The sequence below is a fragment of the Monodelphis domestica genome, chromosome 7, assembly GCF_027887165.1.
Source record: "Monodelphis domestica isolate mMonDom1 chromosome 7, mMonDom1.pri, whole genome shotgun sequence".
Lineage (NCBI taxonomy): Eukaryota > Metazoa > Chordata > Mammalia > Didelphimorphia > Didelphidae > Monodelphis > Monodelphis domestica.
The window spans coordinates 263,831,897-263,854,418 of NC_077233.1; the positions used below are offsets into that span (position 1 = coordinate 263,831,897).

Below are 22,522 nucleotides of genomic sequence, written 5' to 3' on the forward strand. Positions count from 1 at the left end.
GTACATAAATCATGTTCTTTCGCTCATCTCCCACCCCCCTCCCATAGCCAATGAGCAATTCCTTTGGGTTTTACATGTGTCATTGATCATAACTTTATATGTATAATGGGTATCATATTTCTTGTCTTCCCAGTGGGGTGGGGGGAGAGAGAGAGAGAGAGAGAGAGAGAGAGAGAGAGAGAGAGAGAGAGAGAGAGAGAGAGAGAGAGAGAGAATTTGGAACTGAAAATGAAAAGGAAAAATGCAGAAAAAAGGAATATTAGTAACTTTATTATACTCTACTGAAATAATTCTATCTGTAGTATTTTTAGGATCTTCTAGTTCAACTAGTTTGTAAAAAAACAAAACAAGTAAGATTAATCTGGGTTGACATTTTTTCTTATTATTTGAGGTTGATTAATGTGCTGCTTTTATACTACAATAATTTCTTGATATAGCTTTGCCCCTTTTTAACTCTTTTCTGACAAAAAAAAATAGTTTAGTAAAACTACTTAAAAAATGAGCCAGCATATGCATCATTCTACTCCATTAGTTCTTTGACTTCTCTCCCAAGAAAAGGAAGCCTTGTCTGTTCCCCAGGACCAGTATTGGTCATTTTGTCTTTTAGTATTGTTTTCATATTCATTATTATTGTGTATGTTGTCTTGGTTCTGTTTGCTTCACGCACTAGGTCATACAAGTGTTCCCATAGTTCTCTGAGTTCTCATAGCCCTCATTTCTTGCAGTGCCATGGTATTCAATTAGAGTTGTATACCTCAATTTATTTATCTGTTCCCCAGTCAATCAGCACTCTTTGTTTCTAGTCTTTTTGATACCACAAAAGAGCTCCTTTGAATATTTTAATATATATGAGATCCTTGTTATGATCTATTCTTTTTATTTGTTTCATTAACACTTTTATCCCACTGTCATTTCCTAATAACTACTGCCCACTGTAGGATCCACTCCCCCTTTATAACAAAGTACAGTGAAGAAAAACAGACTAACACATGAGTCACGTGGGTACATGCCTCATTATCTCTAGTTTCCCATTTCTCTACAAAGAGTTTAGAGATCTATTTGCTCATCAGTGTCAAAATTGGTCACGGCACTGATTTGAGGTCCTGGTGTTGTTTTTCCTTATATGATTGTGATGGTTGTTTATATATTGTTCTCTGTCTTAGTTGTTGGTGTGGAGAAAAGAGTGCCTTTTTCTGGCTTAAGCTAATTACTTAACATTTTAAGTTTCAAAAGAAGTCAACTTTTTTCTTATAGAAGAGTCAACTTTTATGCTGTCTTTGGTATTGAGTGCTTCATAGATTAATTTTTAGGGGGAGGTAACTATGTTCTAAAACAGACAATTATTTTTGTACTTCTGGAAATGAAATTCATCTTGTCAGAGTTCCAGACAGACTTCTTTTATTCCAATTTTTGCACTTCAGCAGCTTGTGTTAGAGAAAGCTCTACATTTAAATCTGAATTTAAGTATTATACAGTCTGGGTATATCTTTGTCTTTCTCATAGAACTGACAAATTGAATTTTAAAATTATGTGGTATACTGCAAGAACCAGTATTTCTAGCATGGAGTAATTTTAGTCCCCTAGCAGAGGACTTACAAAAAACTAATTTCTAAAAGAGTGTAGTATTTAAAATAGTCCCAGAGAAGATTCATATCTGCTTAGTGGTTTATGCTATAAGTCCAACTCTCTGAGATCCTGTGATTTGATTAATGAAACCAGTGTTAATTGAAACACCAAAAATAATACAATTTCAGATTTAGAAGAAACATCAGGGCACATAACTAAAAAAAAAATTTCCTCTTCGATCTATCCAGCAAAGTGCTATTTCAATTTTTGCCTTAAGACCTCCAGTGATGAGGAACTTTCCTCATCTGTCCCAACACAGACTATTTCCCTTTTTCATAACAAATTATCAGGAAAGTTTTCAGTTTCTACCCATTGCTTCACTCTTTGTTTTCTGGGGCCCAGAAGCACAAGTGTAATCAATCCCTCAGCACTTGATGACCCTTCTAATACTATACAATCTATACTATCCCCTACCTGACTGTTTCCAGGACTAAATTTCCTCAATGGATGCTCCTTTTATGCCATCTCAAGGCCAACTTTATTGATGGCCTTCCCAAAGTATGGTGCCCAGAACTGAATATGCTATTCCAGTGTGTTTTGACTAAAGCAGAGATACAATTGGCAATAATGAATTTATCATCCTAAACACAATGTTCCATCAGCACCCCTCCCAAACACATGTACATATACCCACACAACTTTTTTGTATGTTTTTTTTTGTATTTTTTTTATCTTAAAAATTGATGGTCTGTTTTACATATCTCCCAATATTTAGATCGTTATCTCTTAAGTGAAATAATATCCCTTTGTGATGAGTAAATAATTATTTTGAACAGAGAACTCATGGGAGCAGGTAAAACTAGTATAAGCAAAGATACAGAAACATTTTAAATAGTGGAAATATGGGAACTCCAAGGGGGGAGGGACCTAAATCTCAAAAATATGACCAGTTTTATTCATCAATGGGATTCACTAATGTTGTTTGATGCAGGGGAAAGTTTACTGTGTTTGCTTTCTGTGAATGGTTTTGCAACTGCACATAGCGTGAAACCTAGTAAACTGAAACAACATCTTGAAAGTGTCCTTGCAGAATACATCGAGAACACAAGAAACTTCCCAGAGAAAATTAGATGCATTTAATAAATGAAAACAGACTTTTAAAAAACCTTGTCTGGGACATCAAAAGGAAAGCTTGCAATTGTGTAAAGTTGCTTATAGAATTACAAATGTAAAAAAAAAAGCCTTTTCCTCTGCAGTGTTTGTTCATCTGGAAAATTCCTCCATATATTTAAATTCCTTCTGTGTCTGACTTTGATTCTTCTGGAGTAGGGTAAACAAAAGGTCATGGAACCATGATGATGTTCAGTTGTTTTTCAGTCATGTCTGACTCTAATGAATTTTCTTGGCAATTACTACAATGGTTTGCTAATTTCCTTCTCAGCTTGTTTATAGATAAGGAAACTGAGACAGACTTCAATGACTTGCTCAGGGTCATCACACAGCGAGTTAAGTGTCTGAGGCTAGATTTGAACTCAGGAATATGAGTCTATCCACTGTGCTACTTAGCTGCCCTATGGAGCCACTTAACCCTAATTGAAACAGGTCAGTTTGAGACCTGGGACTGCAAGTCCTCCTTCCTTTGCATTTTTTTTTTCATGATTTTCCTGGATATCCTTGATCTTTTGTTCTTCCAAATGAACTTTGTTATGGTTTTTTCTAATTCAGTAAAAAAGTTTTTTGGTAGTTCAATGGGTATGGCACTAAATAAATAAATTAATTTGGGTAGTTTGGTCATTTTTATTATGTTAGCTCGTCCCACCCATGAGCAGTTGATGTTTTTCCGATTGTTTAGATCTAGTTTTAATTGTGTGGAGAGTGTTTTGTAGTTGTGTTCATATATATAGTTCCTGTGTTTGTCTCAGCACATAGTTTCTGAGAATTTTATATTGACTCGGGTTGTTTTTATTTATTTTTTAAATGTTAGTACCACCTGAAGCTTTTGTTGTGTTTCCATTTGCTGGCACCATAATAAGTAGGAGAATTTTCCTTATGTTTGAAGATCTTTGAGGTCCATTGAAACCAAATTTAATTTGTCATCGAAAGTGGATGAAGCAGTTGAGGTAGAGTTAAAGGCTCTCATGATATTGAAATAGTTGAAACAATTATTTCAAATTAGGGAAATAGGGGAAAAGAACGAGCTTGGCATGAATGGCTTTAATTTTCTCGGGAAAGACTGAGGCAAGGTTTTGTACTGAGAGGTAGTGAGGGGGGCTTAAGGAGATGGGCAGGTTTGGAGGAGTCCCTGTGGTGAGACAAAATTAATTAGAGGGTGTCTAAGGAGTGTCTGGCTGCAGGGAGGCCCCAGGTGGGATTGTGTAAATTGGGAGTGCCTTCTGAGCAGGGGTGTTCAGCAATACACAAGTGTGAGCCAAAGAGGCAGATGATGGAGGCTCATTCAGGAATGGGGTTTGGTAAAGCAAGAGCTTGACATAGGACATGAGGGCAAGAGATGGGAGAACGGAAGACAAGGTGGATTTGAGTTGGTTAACCATAGAGCAAAACTAGGAAGGGAGAAACATGAAGCCAGGAAATAGCTAGATCCTGTCTTATTACCTGCCCACTTCACTGAGGTTTCAAATCGCCATCAGCCATTTTTCTTCTCTCCTTTCCAGAGAGCTTTCTTCTTGATGGTTGTGGGGTGGGGTGAGGAGGCAGAAAGCAAATTTAGAGATTGGCAACTCTGTCTTTTTTCTATCATAATCCAGCCTCCCTTTTCCAAGCAGCGGTCCTATCTCATCCTTTATTTTACTCCCCCCCTCCCCCCATATAATCTGTAATGAAGACAGTGACAAGGTGAGGCCTCTGTTAATGTCTGCTTGGATGAAATTCTTCATTGGGCCACCTTCCTTCTGTCTTCCATCTATCTTTAAAAGTTTTTTGGCTCACATATAGTAAGCATTCAATAAATGTTTGTTGACTGACCAAATGGTGATTTGAACCTTAAATATCATCCCATGAAATAATTAGATGGAAAACTACTTTTTGTACCAAGGGGTAGGGAATGAATTCTTAACCAAACAAGGGAGGGACAATTAGCAACATTTAATTTCATGAAATTGAAAAGCTTTTATGCAACAATTAACAAAAAATTAACATATATGGAGCAAGAAGGAATCAACTGGGAAAATTTTTTTGTATCAAATATTATGGATTTGATATAAAAGATATATAGATAACTTATAGAAATACAGGTGGGCAGAATGCTGGGCTTCTGACTCATCTTTCTGAGAGTTCAAATTCAGCCTAGGCCCTTAATAGCCATGTGACTCTTTGCTAGTCACTTAACCTCTGGTTGCCTTAGTTTCCTCATATGTAAAATGGGTATAATGTAATGGGATTTACCTCCCAGAATTGTTTCAAAGATCAATCAAGATAATATTTGTAGGGGGCAGCTGGGTGACTCAGTGGATTTCGAACCAGGCCCAGAGATGGGAGGTCCTGGGTTCAAATGTGGCTCCAGACACTTCCCAGCTATGTGACCCTGGGCAAGTCACTTGACCCTCATTGCCTAACCTTTACCCCTCTTCTGCCTTGGAACCAATACATGATATTGATTCTGAGATCAAAGGTAAGGGTTTTTAGAAGGAAAAAAAAAGATAATATTTATAAAGTGTTTAGCACAGCATCTATAATACAGTAAGCTTTATGTGAACATTAGCTCTTAAAATTTCAATTATTAAATATACACTTCTGAGGTTACACTCCAGGAGATAAATTGGCACAAGCTTTAAACAAACTGCTTACAAGAGAAAAATTTAAAACTGCTAATAACTACCTGAAAGATTATATCAGATTTGCAAGAATATCAAGGGAAATAATGAAAAAAAAGTGAAGTATGGTAGCCTAGCAGTACCAGATCTTAAATTGTACTACTCTAAAGCAATGGTCATCAAAACAATATGGTATTGGCTAAGAGACCAAAGTGTGGATCAGTGGAGTAGTCTTGGGGTAAATGACCTCAGTAAGCTAGTGTTTGATAAGCCAAGAGCTCACTATTTGACAAAAACTGCTGGGAAAATTGGAAAACAGTATGGGAAAATTAGGTTTAGGTCAATATCTTATATCGTATACTAAGATAAATTCAAAGTAGGTAAATGAATTAAATATAAAGAGTAAAATCATAAATAAATTAGGTGAACATAGAATAGTATACCTGTCAGTTCTGTGGGAATGGAAGGAATTTAAGAACCAAGCAAGAGATAGAGAACATTGCAAAGTGTAAAATGAATGACTTTGATGATATCAAATTAAAAAGGTTTTGTATAAACAAAACCAATGCAACCAAAATTAGAAGGAAAGCAACAAACTAGAAGAACATTTTTATAACAAAACTCTCTGACAAAAGTTTAATTTCCCCGATATATAAGGAACCAAGTCAGTTTTACAAAAAATCAAGCCATTCCCCTATTGACAAATGGTCAAGGGACATTAATAGGCAGTTTTCACAGGATGAAATCAAAACTATAAGTACATGAAAAAGTGTTCTAACCCCTCCTGATTAGAGAGATGCAAATCAAAATAACTCTGAGGTACCTCTTTACACTTAGCAGACTGGCCAATATAGCAGCAAAGGAAAGTGATAAATATTGGAGGGGATGTGACAAAATTGGAACACTAATATACTGCTAATGGAGTTGTGAATTGGTCCAGCCATTCAGGAAAGCAATTTGGAATTATGGCCAAAGGGCTTTAAAAGCGTGTCTTCCCTTTGATCCAGCCATAGCACTGCTGGGTTTGTGCACCAAAGATATCATAAGGAAAAAGACTTGTACAAGAATATTCATAGCTGCGCTCTTTGTGGTGGCAAAAAACTGGAAAATGAGGGGATGCCCATCAATTGGGGAATGGCTGAACAAACTGTGGAATATGTTGGTGATGGAATACTATTGTGCTAAAAGGAATAATAAAGTGGAGGAATTCCATGGAGACTGGAACAACCTCCAGGAAGTGATGCAGAGCGAAAGGAGCAGAACCAGGAAAACATTGTACACAGAGACTGATACATTGTGGTACAATAGAATGTAATGGACTTCTTTACTAGCAGCAATGCAATGATCCAGGACATCCTGGAGGGATCTAGGAGAAAAACCACTATCCACATTCAGAGAAAGAACTGTGGGAGCAGAAACACAGAAAAAAAAAACCATATGATTGATCCCATGATTTGATGGGGATGTGATTGGGGTTTTAATGTTAAAAGTTCTCTTTATTGCAAATATGAATAACATGGAAATAGGTTTTGAACAATGATATGTGTATAACCCAGTGAAATTGCTTGTCATCTCTGGGAGGGGGGAGGAAAGAATGTGGGGGTTTGGGGGATCATGAATCATGTAACCATGGAAAACTATCCTAAATTAAAGAAAAAAATTTTAAAAAGTTTGTATCACATCTGAAAGCAAGGTGAGAGAGTGGCTAGAGTCCTAGGCCTGTGACTGTGCAAATCACCTCTCGATCTGTTTCCTTATCTGTAAAATAGGGATAATAAAAGCCCCTACTTCTGAGTCATTGTGAGAATCAAATAAAGCAGTATTTGTGAAGCTTTTGGGGAACCTTAAAGTACTCTCTACATTTTTAAAAACAGAGAATGCTCCAAATCACTGATAATAAGAGAAATGTCATCTTACAACCTTCAGGTTTCATTTTACTTCATATTCAGTAGGTTGGCCATGATGCCAACAGCAGGGAGAATTTGTTTTTCTTTGTAGTTTTGTTGTTATTGTCTTCAGTTATTCTCTAGATTCTTCTTAATTCACTCTGCAGCATTTGATGCAAATTGCCCTAGGTTTGTCTGAAACTTTCCCTTTCTTCATTTCTTATGGTGCCGAGATACTTTATTGCATTTGCATTTCATCATCTGATTAGCTCTTCCCTATTAGATGGGTGCCCCCTTGATTTTCAGCTTTTTGCCACTACAGAAAGAGCAGCTCTTTTTTTTTTTTTTGATCTTAGGGTGTAATGCTGGGTCAAAGGAAGGCCCAGTTAAATGGTTTTATGTATATATTTCAAGTTGTTTTCCAGAATGGCTGGACTAGTCCACAGCCCCCACAACAATGCGTTTGTGTATCTCTTTTCCTGCTACCCTTCCAACATTCCTCATTTTCTTTTTTGTTGTTCTTGGTGATCTACATGTCATGAGTGATTTTTGACTTGTAAATTTCTTAAGGCAATAATATATAGAATATATAGAATGCAATAATAAGTCTTTGCAGTTTAGTCCATTAATTGGGTCAAGTTTGGGATCTCTGCATATGCAAGATCTTTTCTTTTGTTGGGCAAAATATTTTTTGACTATCCATATTCTGATATTTTAGTGCTGGGGTTTTGCGATTTCATTAACTTCTTTTCCTTTCCTTTCTTATAGGTAATTTTGGTGCCTCTTTCCAGTGCCAGACAATACATCATGACCACATCTGTAATGAGGACAGTGACAAGGTGAGGCCTCTTAATGTCTGCTTGGATGAAATGCATGATGCCCTTGTTTCTGTTTTATTCATTTATATAACTGAGTGGTGATCATCTGCCCAAATGATGAGGTAGGAATTACTGGCATGCTTATTTAGCCCAATTCCCAATCGTCAGCTATTCCAGAATATCTGAATTTAATTCCTCAGGGATGAGTCGAGTCCCTTCTTTGTCCTCATCCCTGTTTCCTTCATCCCTGTAGTGATGTCCTAAGGGAACTGTCTTAGAGTTAGTTTCATCTTGGGTTATTTTTCATACTAACAATATTTATCTCCCTAGTGTTGATAATTTTTTCCTGAAATCTGTCATTATATAATTTGAGATATTCCTTCAGGGTTAATATTTCTATTAAAATTTTTTTGTGTGAAGTAATACATCAACACATAAGAACACTTCTATGTACAAAGAAAAAAAGGATTATATATGAAACTCTAACTTTTTATTAGTTGTTTTTTAAAATTTATTTTTAATGTATGCAAAACTTCATTGATTCTCTGTGTTCCCTTCTGAACTTCTTTCTCTTCAGGGTGTTTTAAAATATTTCGTTGGCATCATTTTTTTTGCATCATTATCACTATTCATTTACTCACTCTATAGTTCTCTCACTGCATAAAAACCCTTTCATTTAATAAATATGTATGGTCATGCAAAACAATTCACATATGGGACATATCTAAAAATGAATCTCTAGTTCATTGCCTCCCTCCTACCCAAGAGGGAGGAGGCATCATTACTATTCTGGAGTCACGATCGGTGTTTTCACTGATGAGATTTTTTAATTCCTTCTAAGTTCTTTTCCTTTTACAGTGTTGTAGTCACTCTGTATCAGTTCATGTAAGCCTTCTCAACGTTATCCATATCCACCCCCTTTGTTATTTCTCACATAATTTAATTTGTTCATTTATTTCCCACTTAATGGATATTCACTTTGTTTGCAATTCTTTGCCACTACAAAAAGAGCTGCTATAAATGTTTTGGTAAGGAAGGAAGAGAGGGAGAGTGGAAAGGAAAAAGAGAGGAAAGAAAGAAACAAACAACTATTTATTAAGCACCTTCATTAGCTGCCTGAACATTGTGCTAAGCCCTTTTAAATTATTTTCTCATTTGTTCCTTAAAACAATTTTGGGAGGTAGACACTTATTATTATCCCATTTTGGAAACTGAGGGCAGAGGTTAAGTACTTTGCCCAGGGTGACGTAGCTAGTATGTGTCTGAAACAGGATTTGAACTCAAGACTTTTTATTGACTCCAGACCCTGTCCTCTCTCCATTGCGCCACCTACTTCCCTCTTTTTTCCCCTAGTATATGCCTAGTAGTGTCTTTAGTGAGTCCAAAGATCAATGTATTTCAGTGGAAATAGTTAAAGATTATTTTCCAGAATAGTTGGACCAATTTACAGTCCTACTAACATTGGATTAGTACATTTTTTTCATATGGCTCCTATAGCAATTACTATTCTCTCTCTGTCTCTCCCTGTTTCTGTCTCTGTCTCTCATTCTTATTCCAAGCTGATGCATGTGATGTAGAACCTCAGAATTGTTTTAATGTGTATTTTTTAATTGCTATTTATTTGGAGCATATTTTCATATGATAATAAGAACCAACATTTGTATGGTGCCTAAAATTTGCAAAGTGCTTTACCTAACTATATTATCTCATTTGATTCAACATATGGCAATTGATACTTTACATTTCTCTTGATAACTATGTATTTCATTTGTCCATTTATCTATTAGGGAATTGTGCTTATTCTAATATATTTTTATCAGTTACCTCTAAATTTTGGATATCAGATATTTTTCAAGAAAATTTGTTGAAAAGTTTTTTTTTCCTATTTAATAGTTTTGCTTCTAATTCTAACTGCTTTAAACTGAGGCATGAACTTTACAGAGCTTATATTTCTCTTTCCCCCATGGGGGAGCAAACATCCTGGGGTGATCTACATGCCACCTTCTCAGGACTGAGAGTTACAATCCCTTAAAATCAAGATAATCTTTATTATGCAAGGACACATGCATGGGAGCAAATTGATCTAATACCAGTAGGCACTCAAAGTATAGTTGATAGACAACTACTTTTTTAATCTAAATATAATTTTTATTTTATTTTTTAAAAATATTTTTCCATGGTTACATGATTCATGTTCTCTGTGTCCCCTCTTCCCTCTCCCATTCTGGAACTGACAAGGAATTCCACTGGGTTATATATGTATTATCACTTGATACCTATTTCCAGTTTATTCATTTTTGTAATAGAGTAACCTTTAAAATTCAAAACCCCAAATCATATACTCATATAAGCAAGAGATAAATCATGTGTTTTCTTCTGCATTTCTTCTCCAACCTTTTTTTCTCTGGATATGGATAGTGTTCCTTCTGTGAACCTTTCTGTGAAAGAGAATTTAACCTCTGACTATTTTGTTAATCAAGAACCTGGAGTGCCCTGCCTTTCACACTTAGAAATTAACACTTAGTAAGGACATTTTACTAGAAAAGGAAGTCCGGACCCTAAAAGACCACAAGCACTGTCTCCCCCCAACCCCCCACCCCCCATGGCTAGGCAAATTGGGAGACTTGTGATTGATTCCTGAGATGTGACAGAGAGATGATGGGTGGAGAAAACTGTGTATAAGTGGGAGCCTCTGGGGTCCTGGGCTGTTTTTTTTTTTTTTGCCATCTTTTGCCTTGTGGGCTTGAGCTCTGCTGAGATTCTTTGGGGTCTTATGACTCCTGAGTGGATCAAGCTCTTGGACAGCTCAGAGTCTTTTGGATTTCGGCTTCCTGATTTGAACTTTGAATTCTCGTGAAGATTCGTCTTTCCGCGTTGGAGACTCGGACTGAAGAGGGATGCTTACTTGGGTGAGACTCTTGCCTCCTTGGCATGAGACACTGCCCTTTGAGGTCCAGCCTCTTCAGCGTTGGTCATTGGTGTCTGTGAGCTGGTGAGGTTTGCATTCAAGTTCACATTTGTGGTCTGGAGGCACCCAGGCTTAGAGTATTTTTAGCTAGGCAATCTTTTCTATCTCCTTCCTACATTTCCCTTTCTCTTACTATCACTATTTTGCTGTAATAAAGCTACTAAAGCTACTAACAGTCTTCTGACTCGAGTTAATTTTTTTCAACAGTGACCACAACTTTTAAAAATTCTTTTATTTGTCAAACCCATTTTAATTATTACAGTTCGCAAAAGTCTTTTTGGATTGTCCTGGATCATTGCATTGCTGCTAGTAGAAAAGTCCATTACATTGGATTGTCCCAGAATGTTTCAGTTACTGGGTATATTGTTCTCCTGGTTCTGCTCATTTCATTCCGTATCAGTTTGTGTAGGTCTTTCCACTTCTTACAGAAATCCATCAATTCATCATTCCTTACAGCACAATAATATTCTATCATCATCAGATACCACAGTTTGTTCAGCCATTCCCCAATGGAAGGGCATCCCCTCATTTTCCAATTTTTGGCCACCACAAAGAGCGCAGCTATGAATATTCTTGTACAAGTCTTTTTCCTTATTAGCTCTTTGGGGTACAAACCCAGCAGTGCTATGGCTGGATCAAAGGGCAGACAGTCTTTTAAAGCCCTTTTGCAATAATTCCAAATTCCTGCAGCTATTTGTATAATTCTCAGTGAAGGCAGGCAGGAGTGGGGCTAGAAGGTACTTAATAAAAACTTTCTGCTACATATTTTTAGCATAAGACAACAAGGTAAGAGTATGAATGACTCAGTCTCAAGTTTCAGTAATATTGAGTCTTGGGCCCAGATACCCCATAGTAGAGGCCAAATGATAAACTCAATCAGAGAAAGAGAGTCTGGGACCAAGGATAGAAGATGTGTGACCAGAAGATACCAAGCCTGAGACCAGATGTGTTTACGCGAAGCCCAAGGACTTTTGGCTAGCTCTTCCCAAAGAGACTGTGAGAACTGCTTTGGGAGGAGCTAGAGGACGTAGAAACCAAATTCAATCTACTTACTCTTCCAGGGCTGAGAGTTCTGACTCCCAGCCACTTCAGCCAGTATGCAATTTTCAAAGACATTTTCTTGAGGTTACTTTGGGTCACAAAGACAGTCATTTTCTCCAAATCACTCTGAGCCCCAGGTAAATAGAGTCAGACTTACACATCTTCTTCACACACAGAAGAACAACTCTCAGCATATCAAGATAGTTATCAAGATAATTTACAACCTAACCCTAACCCTAATTGTGAATTTTAGATTTACTCCACCCTGGTTAGTCTTTAGAATTCTAGCAACCAGGAGTGTCTACACCCCCACTTAAGTATTAACTGTGAGGAGGATGGCCTATGACCGACATGTGCTAGCAAGTGACAAATCAGAAACAACTGACAGACCCCCTGGGCTACCCTAAGTCAAGCTTAAGCTACCATTGGTACATGTGAGACACAGGAAGTGATGTAAAGAACGACCTATTTATTTCACATCACTTCCTCTCTCCCGGCTCTCTCTTGGAGACATTGGACTCTCTTGTCGAGGTTGGGAGCTCCTGGTGGTGGTTTGGCATTTGCGGCTTGGCGGCGAGGTTACTGGGAGAAACTTTGTAGCGTGGTTAGGTGAGGCATCTTCCCTGAGCGACCTTGGTGAGTGGCTACTGATTTCTCCTTTCCTTTACCTCCTAAAGCACTATCCTCCTAGGAGGCCCCTCATCTCAGAGGAGACCTCGTGGCTGGAAGCCGAGCTACATTTAATCTTCTGAGGAGACGGAGGTCTCTGAACTTCCCTTGGTTTAGGCTAGGCCAGAGAAATCTTATACCCTTTCCTTTCTCTGTTCTTCTTAATTTCTTCCCACTATTCTAATTAAACCACCATAAAAATCCCAAACTGACTTGAGTATTTTATTGGGATTGAATTTAAATCCCCGGTAACCACTAAAATAATATATTCAATCAATAGCCCTAATTTTACCTTAACTTTACACAGTGCCTTGATTTTGTTTAGGTCACAGGTTTTCAATTGTATGTGGAGTTGTCCATTTTATCTCTTGTGATCCATATCCCTTTTCTGATCAAGATTTTTGTTAAAATACATGTACTTACTGAGAAGACCTTTTAGATTTAGATTCTGTATCCATCTGGTGCTTAATATGGCATGTAGTGTGAGCTATTAGTTTAAACCTAATTTCTGCCAGACTGCTTTCCATATTTCCTAGCAGTTTTTAATCAACTACTGAGTTCAATGCTGATAGTCGAGATGCTTGTGTTTATTGGACACTATGTTACTGTGACTGTTTGCTTCTGGATCTTATTTATGTAATATATTCTACTAATTAAGTTTTCTACTTTTTAAAGCTGATACCAAATAGTTTTCATGATTACTGCTTTATGGTATAATGAGGCAGTTGGTACTGCTAAGCTTTATTAAATTCTGTTTTTTCTTCTTTATTTCCTTTGATATTCTTGACCTTTTACTCTTTTGGAGGAATTTTTTATTTGCTTAGTTCTATAAAGGAATACTTTGGAAGTTGGATTTGTATAGTATTAAATATGTAAATCAATTTTGGTTATATAATCCTTTTTATATTTTTCCAGCCCAACCTTGAGTAATTAATCTCTTGAATTATCTGTCTACATTTCTTTCTATAAATAGGCATTTATATCTATAATCACATAATTTTCTTGTGTGTCTGGGTAAATGTAGTTAATTTAAATGCAACTTCTTTTTCTTTCTCTTCCTATTTTGTATTGTACAGAAAGGTGGATGCTTTTTGTGAGATTATTTTAAATCCTGCTGCTTTACTGAAGTTGTTTATTGTTTCAATTAATTTTCAATTGACTGTCTAGGATTTTCTAAATAAATTATATCATCTGCAAAGAAATGTTAATTTTGCTTCTCTTTTAACCCATACTTATTTCCTCAATTTTTTTTTATATCACTGCTATCGCAAATGTTCCAAGAATAATTTCAAATAACACTGATGTCAGTGGACATCCTTGCTTTACCCCTGATCTTATTGGAAAGGCCTCAAGGGTTTTTCATTTTAGATTAATAAAAGAATATTTTAGATTCTCTTTGTTTTAGGTAGCTACTGTTAACCATGTTAAGGAAGAGTCCACTTATTTCCATGCTTTTAAATGTTTTAAAAATGAAATGGTATATTCTGTAAAAAACTTATCTGAATATATTGATAATGATCACCTGATTTTTAAGAATTGGATTTATTACTAGTCATTTTGCTAATGTTGAACTGACCCTGTACTTTGAGTATAATTTTAAATGGTCATAGCAGATATTGTTTTATTCAATATTTTTTTAATCAATTTTAGAGATACTAGTTTTCTGTTTTTCTTTCTGTCTTCTCTTACTCTGGTTTAAAGGATTATGTTGTCTCATAGAAAATGTTTGGTAGGATCTTTTTCTTTATCCATTTTTGAAATAGCATGTATGGTTATAGAATTTCTTGTTTTTTAAACATTTGTTAGACCTCACTAGGACATTTGGTCCTAGATTTTTTCTTTGAGACTCACTTTATGGTTTGTTCAATTTCTTTTTTCTGAGATTGGGCTATTTGAACCCTCTGTTTCTTGTATTCATCTGGTTATTTTGTATTTTTGTAATTATTCATCCATTTTATTTGTTACCAGTTTGGGGGGGGGTGGCAAACTTTGTTTGTTCAGTCCTTTCTGTCACATTTGACTTTATGTGACTCCCTAAGGGGTTTTTGTGTGAAAGTCCTTGCCCTCAAGAAACTTAAAATTTAACAGGGGAGCCAAGAAGCAAACAAATATGTTAGCAGCATGCTCTATAGAACATAAATAAGAGATAATTAATATAGGAAAGGCCCTAGGGGTTGAGAAAGGTTGTAGAAGATAGGATTTTGGTTGTGGCTTAGAGGAAACCAAGGTCAGTAGGAAGAACAGCCTACTGGGCATGATAGAGAGCCAGAAAAAATACTGAGAACCAAGTACTGGGGTCATCTTGGTGGACCAGCCAGGAGACAGTGACACTGGATGGAAGACTACATGTTAGGAAATGAGATGTGAGGAAGACCAGAAAGAGGGGAGAGTTGGGTCATTAAGCGTCTGCACTGTCCAACAGAGCGTTTTGTATTTGCCCCCAAGAGGCAACAAGGAGCCATTGAAGTATTGGTGGGGGGAGCATGGTTGGACCTGAACTTTAGGATGATCATTGGGGACTGGATGGAGGATGGGCTAGAATGGGGAAAGACCTGAGGCAGGCATATCCACCAGCAAGCTGTCTCATCAGTGTGAGGTGATGAGGGCAGTGTCCGAGGAGGGAAGGGAGCATCTGGAAAAATGTTGCCAAGGGGAACTCAACAGGGCTTGGCAATAGTTTGGATATGGGGGTGGGAGCTAGTGAGGGGTCCAGGACAACACCTTGGTTATGACTCTGAAGAACTAGAGGATGACACTGCCAGAAGGGGCAGAGTTTTAGGGTGAAAGAGAATGAATTCTGTTTTGTGCATATTGAGTTTAAGATGTTATGTTTTTTCTTAAGTCATATCTTTCTTATAATATTCTCTCCCCTCCTCCTGGCCCCCTGCCCTTCCCCTTTAGAAGGAAGAATAAGCTAGAGAAGGAAAAGAATTGGTATATGTTGTAGTAATCTGTATTTCATTTCATTCCTCTGTCAACCCTCTCTTCACTCGGCCTAGACCCCGATTACTGGTTTTTGGCATTTTATTTTTCTCCTTTTTAGCCTCCCTCAAAATAAACCTCCTTGATTGATGTAGACCCCAGTCTGAGAGCAAATAAGGAAAGTGTGCTAGTAGCAGGCAGCGAGAAAGCTGATCATCTCACCTAGGCTTTGCCAAAACATCATCCACTCTCAGACCCTGTCAGACATGGGGGCTTATGTTTGAGGTTTTGTTGTTGTTTGATTTATCACAGCTATTTTCTCTCATCTACCTGTTGAAATTTATAGGATTGTAGATGCAAAGTGACTGACATTACTTCTGATGGTTGATGACACTCATTTGCTTGTTATGTTGTTTTGTTTTATGCATATTAATTGTATACAACTTTAATTGTTTATTAATGCATATTTAGCATCATTGATTTGCCAAATACAATTTCATAAATTGACAATAATAAGTGTGGTATTGTCTTTGAACTGGAAACTCATATGGTTTTTTGCCTAATTTTATAAGTAGACCCAAAGAATAAAAATAAGAACATTAATAGTATATTGAAATTGAAAAACACTACACAGAATAGGGAGATTAAAAATTAATTCATAGTAAGGTCAGGGTTGTGGGAGCCCAGTCCATATACTGCTAATAACCTAATCTGTTGGCACCAAATAAGCTAGCTAGAAGGTATAGCTCTTGGACTGGGAGCACAAAATTGCCTGAGTGTGCTTACTGTGAGAAGATTTAATCTACTCCTAGAGCATCCCTTCACAAAGGAACTAAAGAAGCTCATAGCAAGAGAGTAGCACTGACAATATTGATTCTAATACAAATGTTTACAGAGCTCTGTTGCAAGATGGCACTCTAGGAAAAAAAAGTCATTGTATTAGAGGCCAGAGGTCCTAACAGTCCGGCAAAAATGACCACAAAGTACATGAATCAGTATTATCTTGTGTTACAACTGTGGTCTAGATCAACATCTTAGTAAAGAATGTCTCTGAAAGAAGACTAAAGAGTCAACATCTATGAAGCTTAATTCCAGAGAATTAGCATCATCTCTGAGCCTAAAAATAGCAAGAATGACCTCATCAGTCAGATCACAGCAGCTTTTGATAAAAATATGACCATCATGATAACAAGCAGAGAATAATAGTTATTTTTTGTTTTAAAATGTGAACTAGATAGCCATAAATAAGACAAGTGCTCTTGAAAGAAGAATTATCACTTGGTTTAGAGGAAGCAGATATCCACTATTAAATCTTTCAGGATTGTCCCAGATCAATGCATTGCTGAGAGTAGCCAAGTTTTCTCAGATATTCATCATCCAATATTTCTGAAATTATCCTGCTTATCTAGTAGCCTTAGAGAGATGTTTTTTGTTTGTTTGTTTTTTTGTAGGCAATGAGGGTTAAGTGACTTGCCCAGGGTCACACAGCTAGGAAGTGTCTGAGGCCAGATTTGAACCTAGAACCTCCCGTCTCTAGGCCTGACTCTCAATCCACTGAGCCCACCCAGCTTCCCCCCCTTAGAGAGTTTTTGACACAGGTGTTACTTCAAGTAAAACAGAAACTGTATTTAGAAACCCATTAACTAGGACTCAGAAGGTTCCCAGTTCAATTAATGGGAGAACAATGAATCTGGAGATGGTCCCTTTCTTGCCTAGACTTTAGTTGTAAAACTCCCCTCAGAAAGAGAAAAGTCATAGAATTTAGGAGGACTAGTATTGAGCTAATATCTTAATCAATTTAGGTATGGGTAGAGAAAGGTCAATATATATCACTCAAGAATTAGTCAGAAAACATTTGTTAAGTACCTATTATGTGCTAGGGATACAAAGAAAGGCCAAAAAAACCCAAACAAGTCTAATCAGAGAGACAAGTAAACATTAGTTCAATCTATTTATAAGATAAATTGGAATAATCAACAAAGAAAAGGCATTATTATTAAGGCTTCTTGCAGATGATAGTATTTTAGCTAGGATGTAGCCAGAAAATGGACAGGAGAGAGATAGTCCTAGGGATGGGAACTAGCCAGTGAAAGGACCCAGAATCAGGAGATGGATTTTTTTATTTTTTAGAACAGTAATGACCACTGCACCGGTGACACAGGGGATAGAGTACTGGACCTGGATTCAGGATGAATCATCTTTCTGAGTTCAAATCTAGCCTCAGACAAATTACTAGCTGTGTGATCCTGGGCAAGTCATTTAACCAAGTTTATTTCAGTTTCCTCATCTATGAAATGCACTAGAGAAGGAAATGATAAACCACTGAAGTATCTTTGCCAAGAAAACCCCAAATGGGGTCAGGAAGCATCAGATATGAATGAAACGACTCATCAACAATGACATCGTCACGGGATCATAGAACATTAAGGAGGAGGTCATAGAAAGTCTGGCCATAGAGGGAAGGGACAGATTAAGAAATCCCAATAGTGGCTATTCAGTTTTAGGGTGACAGGAAGTCACTAGGGTTGATTGAGTGTGAAGTAGAGGAGGGATGACACGGTCAGACTTACACTTAAGGAAGATTAGTTTGATAGCTGAGTGAAGGATAGACCAGAGTGTGGAGAGACTTTCAGAAAGAGGGCAGTCAGCAGACTGTCGCAGTAATCTAGGTGTGTGGCAAGGAGGGCCTGAAGGGGTGACAGTGTTGTAGGAGAGAAGGAATGTACAAGAGATAAAACGAGACTTGGCCAACAGAGTGGGAGAGAGTGAAGAGTCAAGTATTATGAGCCTGGGTTACTGGGAGAATGGTGGTGGTTTTGAAAGTAATAGGAAAGTTGGGAAGAGGGAACAGTTTAGAGCAGGAAAGATAATGAATTTGGTTTTGGATATGTTGAGTTAAAATCTATGATGTCCATTTTGAAATGTCTAATTGGCAACTGAGGATTCAAGATTGGAGGTCAAGAGAGGCTGTATCTGGATAAGTACAGATGATAATTGCATCCAAGGGAGCTGATGAGATCACCAGATGAAATGGTGTAGAGGTAGAAGAAAAGACTCAGGGGAGGACCTTGGGGACTACCCCCTCTTAATGGTGTGAAAAAGAGAAATATTGAAGGAAATACAAGAACTGGATTTTCAGTGTTATCTCATGAAAAAGGGAAATAGAACTATGGCTGACAATGGGGGATGGGAATGGAACTTCCAGCTAAGAAAAGGAGAGGATCAATTGAGGATTCAGCTTTTTCCCTTTTGACCTGAAGAGGAAAGGAGAAATTTCCACTGGACCTATCTACCTACAAACCCCTCATTGAATAGGAAAAGATCCAGACTAACTATCTGTCTCAGTGGTTGGATAGAGACTTTTTCCCTTTGGGGAAGGCAATAGCCTTGAAGACTCCTTCAAAGCTATATCTCTGTACCACGAAATACAATCATCTTGAACCTACAAAGATACTAAGATCATCTGGGACTTAGTCCCTAGACTTGAACTTCAAACTTCAAACCCCTGAAGAAACTATAGGAGGAATTTCAGGAATAGTTCAGAGATTTCCTGTTCCCTCTTTCCTAACCTATTATACCAAAACTGTTATTTAATAAATAGATAATTTAGCTAATTGAGAAAAGAGATATCTTCAACATACTAAAGGGGATCATAGATACAATCAATTAAAGAAGAAAATAGGAACAGAGATTGAAGGAGATTTTCTCTTACCCTTCTGCTCTGGTCAGATCCAACTCCATTTCTCTAGACAGCTCTGCCTGGGAGGGAAGTGGTGTTCCTCTTAATCTGTTCCCTCCCTCTCAGCTACCTGTCAAACTTTATTTCCTGATTCCCCACTAGTACAGTGGGCATGACTTGGATGCAGATCAGCGAAGGAGGAGAAGAAGAGCAATGCCATGAAAAACTTAAGAGAGAAGAGTTTCAAGGAGAAGAAAGTATTCATTAGTGTCAGAGGCTGCAGAAAGGTCAAGAGGGATGATGTTTGAGAAAGGACTGTTGATTTGGGGAGAGCAGTTTTAGTTGAAAAATAAGGTTGGAAGCCAGACTGCAGAGGGTTAAGAAGAGAATGAAAGGAAAAGAAGTGGTGACACCAATTATAGAAGATCCTTTCAAGGAAGTTAGCCATAAAAGAGATACAGAACAATAGCTAGCAGGGATAGATAGATCAAATGAGCATTTTTTAAAAAATGGGAGTAATTTGAGCATGTTTGTAGACAGTGGTAAAAGCAATGAGCAAACAGGGAGAGATTAAAGATTAGTGAGAAGGTAGTATAAGTCTGGAGAGCAGAGAGATTTGGAATTCTGAGATGAGGACTGAAAGAAATTGAATGGCAGTTGAGGAGCGAAGACTTCTGGGAGATAAAATGGTTCTGAGGGAATTCTGAGGAACCTCTGGGTCTTCTGACCTGGGACCTGAAGCTGTCAGGACCAGTTTTGGGGGCTGAAGAGATACTGAAGCCACCTGAGAAGATCCTGCTTCTTCCTTCAAGCTGATAGCTGGCCTGCCTCCAACATACACCTACCACTTCCCTCAACCCGAAGAAAGGTATCTCAGGCCCCAGGGATGGGGGGGATGGACGGGATGGACGGGACGGGATGGGACTGTGGGACTCTCAAAAGAGGACACAGCTCCCTTGTCCCTCCCTGTCTCTCTGAACTTATTCCTACACGTTTCTCTTAAGGCCAAACTAATAATTAAGTTAAATAAGTTAATAGAAAGGGTTTTAGCTGGGAAGGGATGGAGATGTCTGTTGGACATTATTACAGGCCCATCAGATCATGAACTGTGTAGGATCTTGGCAGGGCTACCTATTCCCTCTCCCCTCATCCAGTTTACCTGAACCCTAATAATAAGCCATCTGTAGCAGTCAGATTTTCGTATAGGCCTCTCAATAATATTAGAAAGGGTTACTTCAAGAAACTAGAGACAGGTCTCACAAAGAGCACCTGAGTCCTTTCCTTCTGTGGTAGGGTCCCTGACTAGGGCCTGCCTCTGAATCCTCTGAGGAAGAGCCATTGAAATCATCCACAAGTGGCTGACTGGGGAGAGTGACATCAGATCCCCTCAGCCAGTTCCTCAAGGGGCCCCGAGTGGTAACTGACAGGGAAAGGGGAAGGAGACGGTTGTATCACTCTTACTAGTCTGGGTTCCCTCCTTCACACCTGTTCCTGTTCCTGTAATACTTTAGTGATGTACCATTATATTCAGTGAACTAAACCTTTTATTATAACAACAAGAAGACCCATTTTTACAGTAGGAATGATAACACAATCTGCAGGAGGAGACAGAATTGAAAGGGAATATTTTTATATAAACTGGGTTTGCTTTGGCCAGGAGTACGTCTTCATATGAGATAAGGGAGAAGATGGAGATAGTGATGGAAGACATCTGAATTAGAATCATCCAACCTTTTAATAGGCTAAATTATGATGTTGCAAGAGAAGTGCTTACTAAATGGAATTCACTGTTAAATTATATATAATGTTGTTTTATACTTTTGATGCTATATGCAGAATTGCACATGCATAATGTTATATTATTATATTGAACTATCATGACCACAGTTTTTAGTCTTGTATTTTTTATTCTTCTTTAAAATTACATACTTTGCATTATAGGTATATTATACATAAGATTAATATGACTTTTATGTACTTTGAAGGCACCATAAGTTTTTGAACTCAGGTTTCTCCAGGAATCTGTTCAATTCCATATTTTCCCTTTTATTTGTCTATTAGATTTATCCATAATTGAGAGAGGGATATTGAAGTCTCATCAGTATTTTGCTATTGTCTGTGTCTTATAGCACAGATGTTTTTCTTTATGGATTTTAAAGCATTTAGAGTGCATAAGTTTATTATTGGTACTTATTTGTTTGAGCTTCATACAGTTTCCTTGTTTATCGCCTTTTCTTTTTTGAATGTTCATTTTTGCTTTGTCAGACAGCATGATTGTAATTCTTGCTTTTTTGAATTTATTTGATCCATAGTGAATTTTTTTCATCCTGTTTTATTTTGTGTATATCTTTGTTTTTCAAATGTGTTTCTTTATAAACAACAGATTGTAAGGTTTTATTTTCTTATCCAATCTGTTACTCTTTTTCATTTTGTTGAATTTTTTTAATCCAGTCATATTAAAGTTATAAGAGTTAGGTTTATATTTTCTTCTACCTGCTTATAATATTGGGTGTCTTTTTCTCAACTTGGGATTTTCCCCCTTTCTGTTGTAAAGATAGTATTTTTAATTAATTATCTTTCATCTTTTTTTTTTGTGCCCCTTTCGAAAAATAATTTCTCTCCATTATCCATTCTCTTTTTCTGTGTACTTTTGATCCTTTTTATTTGTTCCATGACACCTATAAACATATTCTTTCTCTTTTCTCTGTATTTCTAGTACTACCAAAACTTCTTAGGTATTCATTCTTTATTACTAAATGTTCATCTTTTTCTTGTTTATGGTTAGGCTCAGACTTACAGGGTACATTTCCTGATCTCCATTGGTTTTTGGAATGTATCAATGCTGTCCCTCCTATGTTTTCTGGTGGGTAGAGAGTAGTCTTACATTATTCAGATTTCTCTTCCTTTATATTTGAAGCTCTTTCTCATGGTCACTTGTAGAACCTGTTTCTCTGTTTTGAGTTGTTAAATTTAACCACTGTATATCGTGCAGTTTGTAGCCTTGACATTTTTTCTAGAGGTGATCTGTGGATTTTTTCAATCATTTCATTTTCTATGTTCCTTCGTTATGGTGCTTGCTAAGGTTTTTTGTTCTGTCATGTTTTTCTGGCAGATCTTTGATCTTTAGGTTGTCTCTACAGACCCCTTAATCAAGATCAGTGTTTTGCTTACATAGTGAGTATATTTTCTTTTAATGCTATTAC

The 22,522-nt window shown here is 37.2% G+C and overlaps 1 protein-coding gene across 5 annotated transcripts in view; it reads left to right on the forward strand.

Moving 5' to 3' along the window:
- The window catches only part of RNF38 (ring finger protein 38), a 228,885-nt gene that overhangs the window by 85,876 nt on the left and 120,487 nt on the right, over positions 1-22,522 (forward strand). For 4 of the 5 annotated variants that reach the window (XM_056806714.1, XM_056806715.1, XM_056806716.1 and 1 more), the window contains exon 2: positions 7,991-8,061. In XM_056806714.1, coding sequence (XP_056662692.1) covers positions 7,991-8,061 — 71 coding nt within the window. Of the gene's footprint in view, positions 1-7,990; positions 8,062-12,490; positions 12,686-22,522 lie in introns of those variants that run through there. The other variant, XM_056806718.1, reaches the window with a different exon arrangement.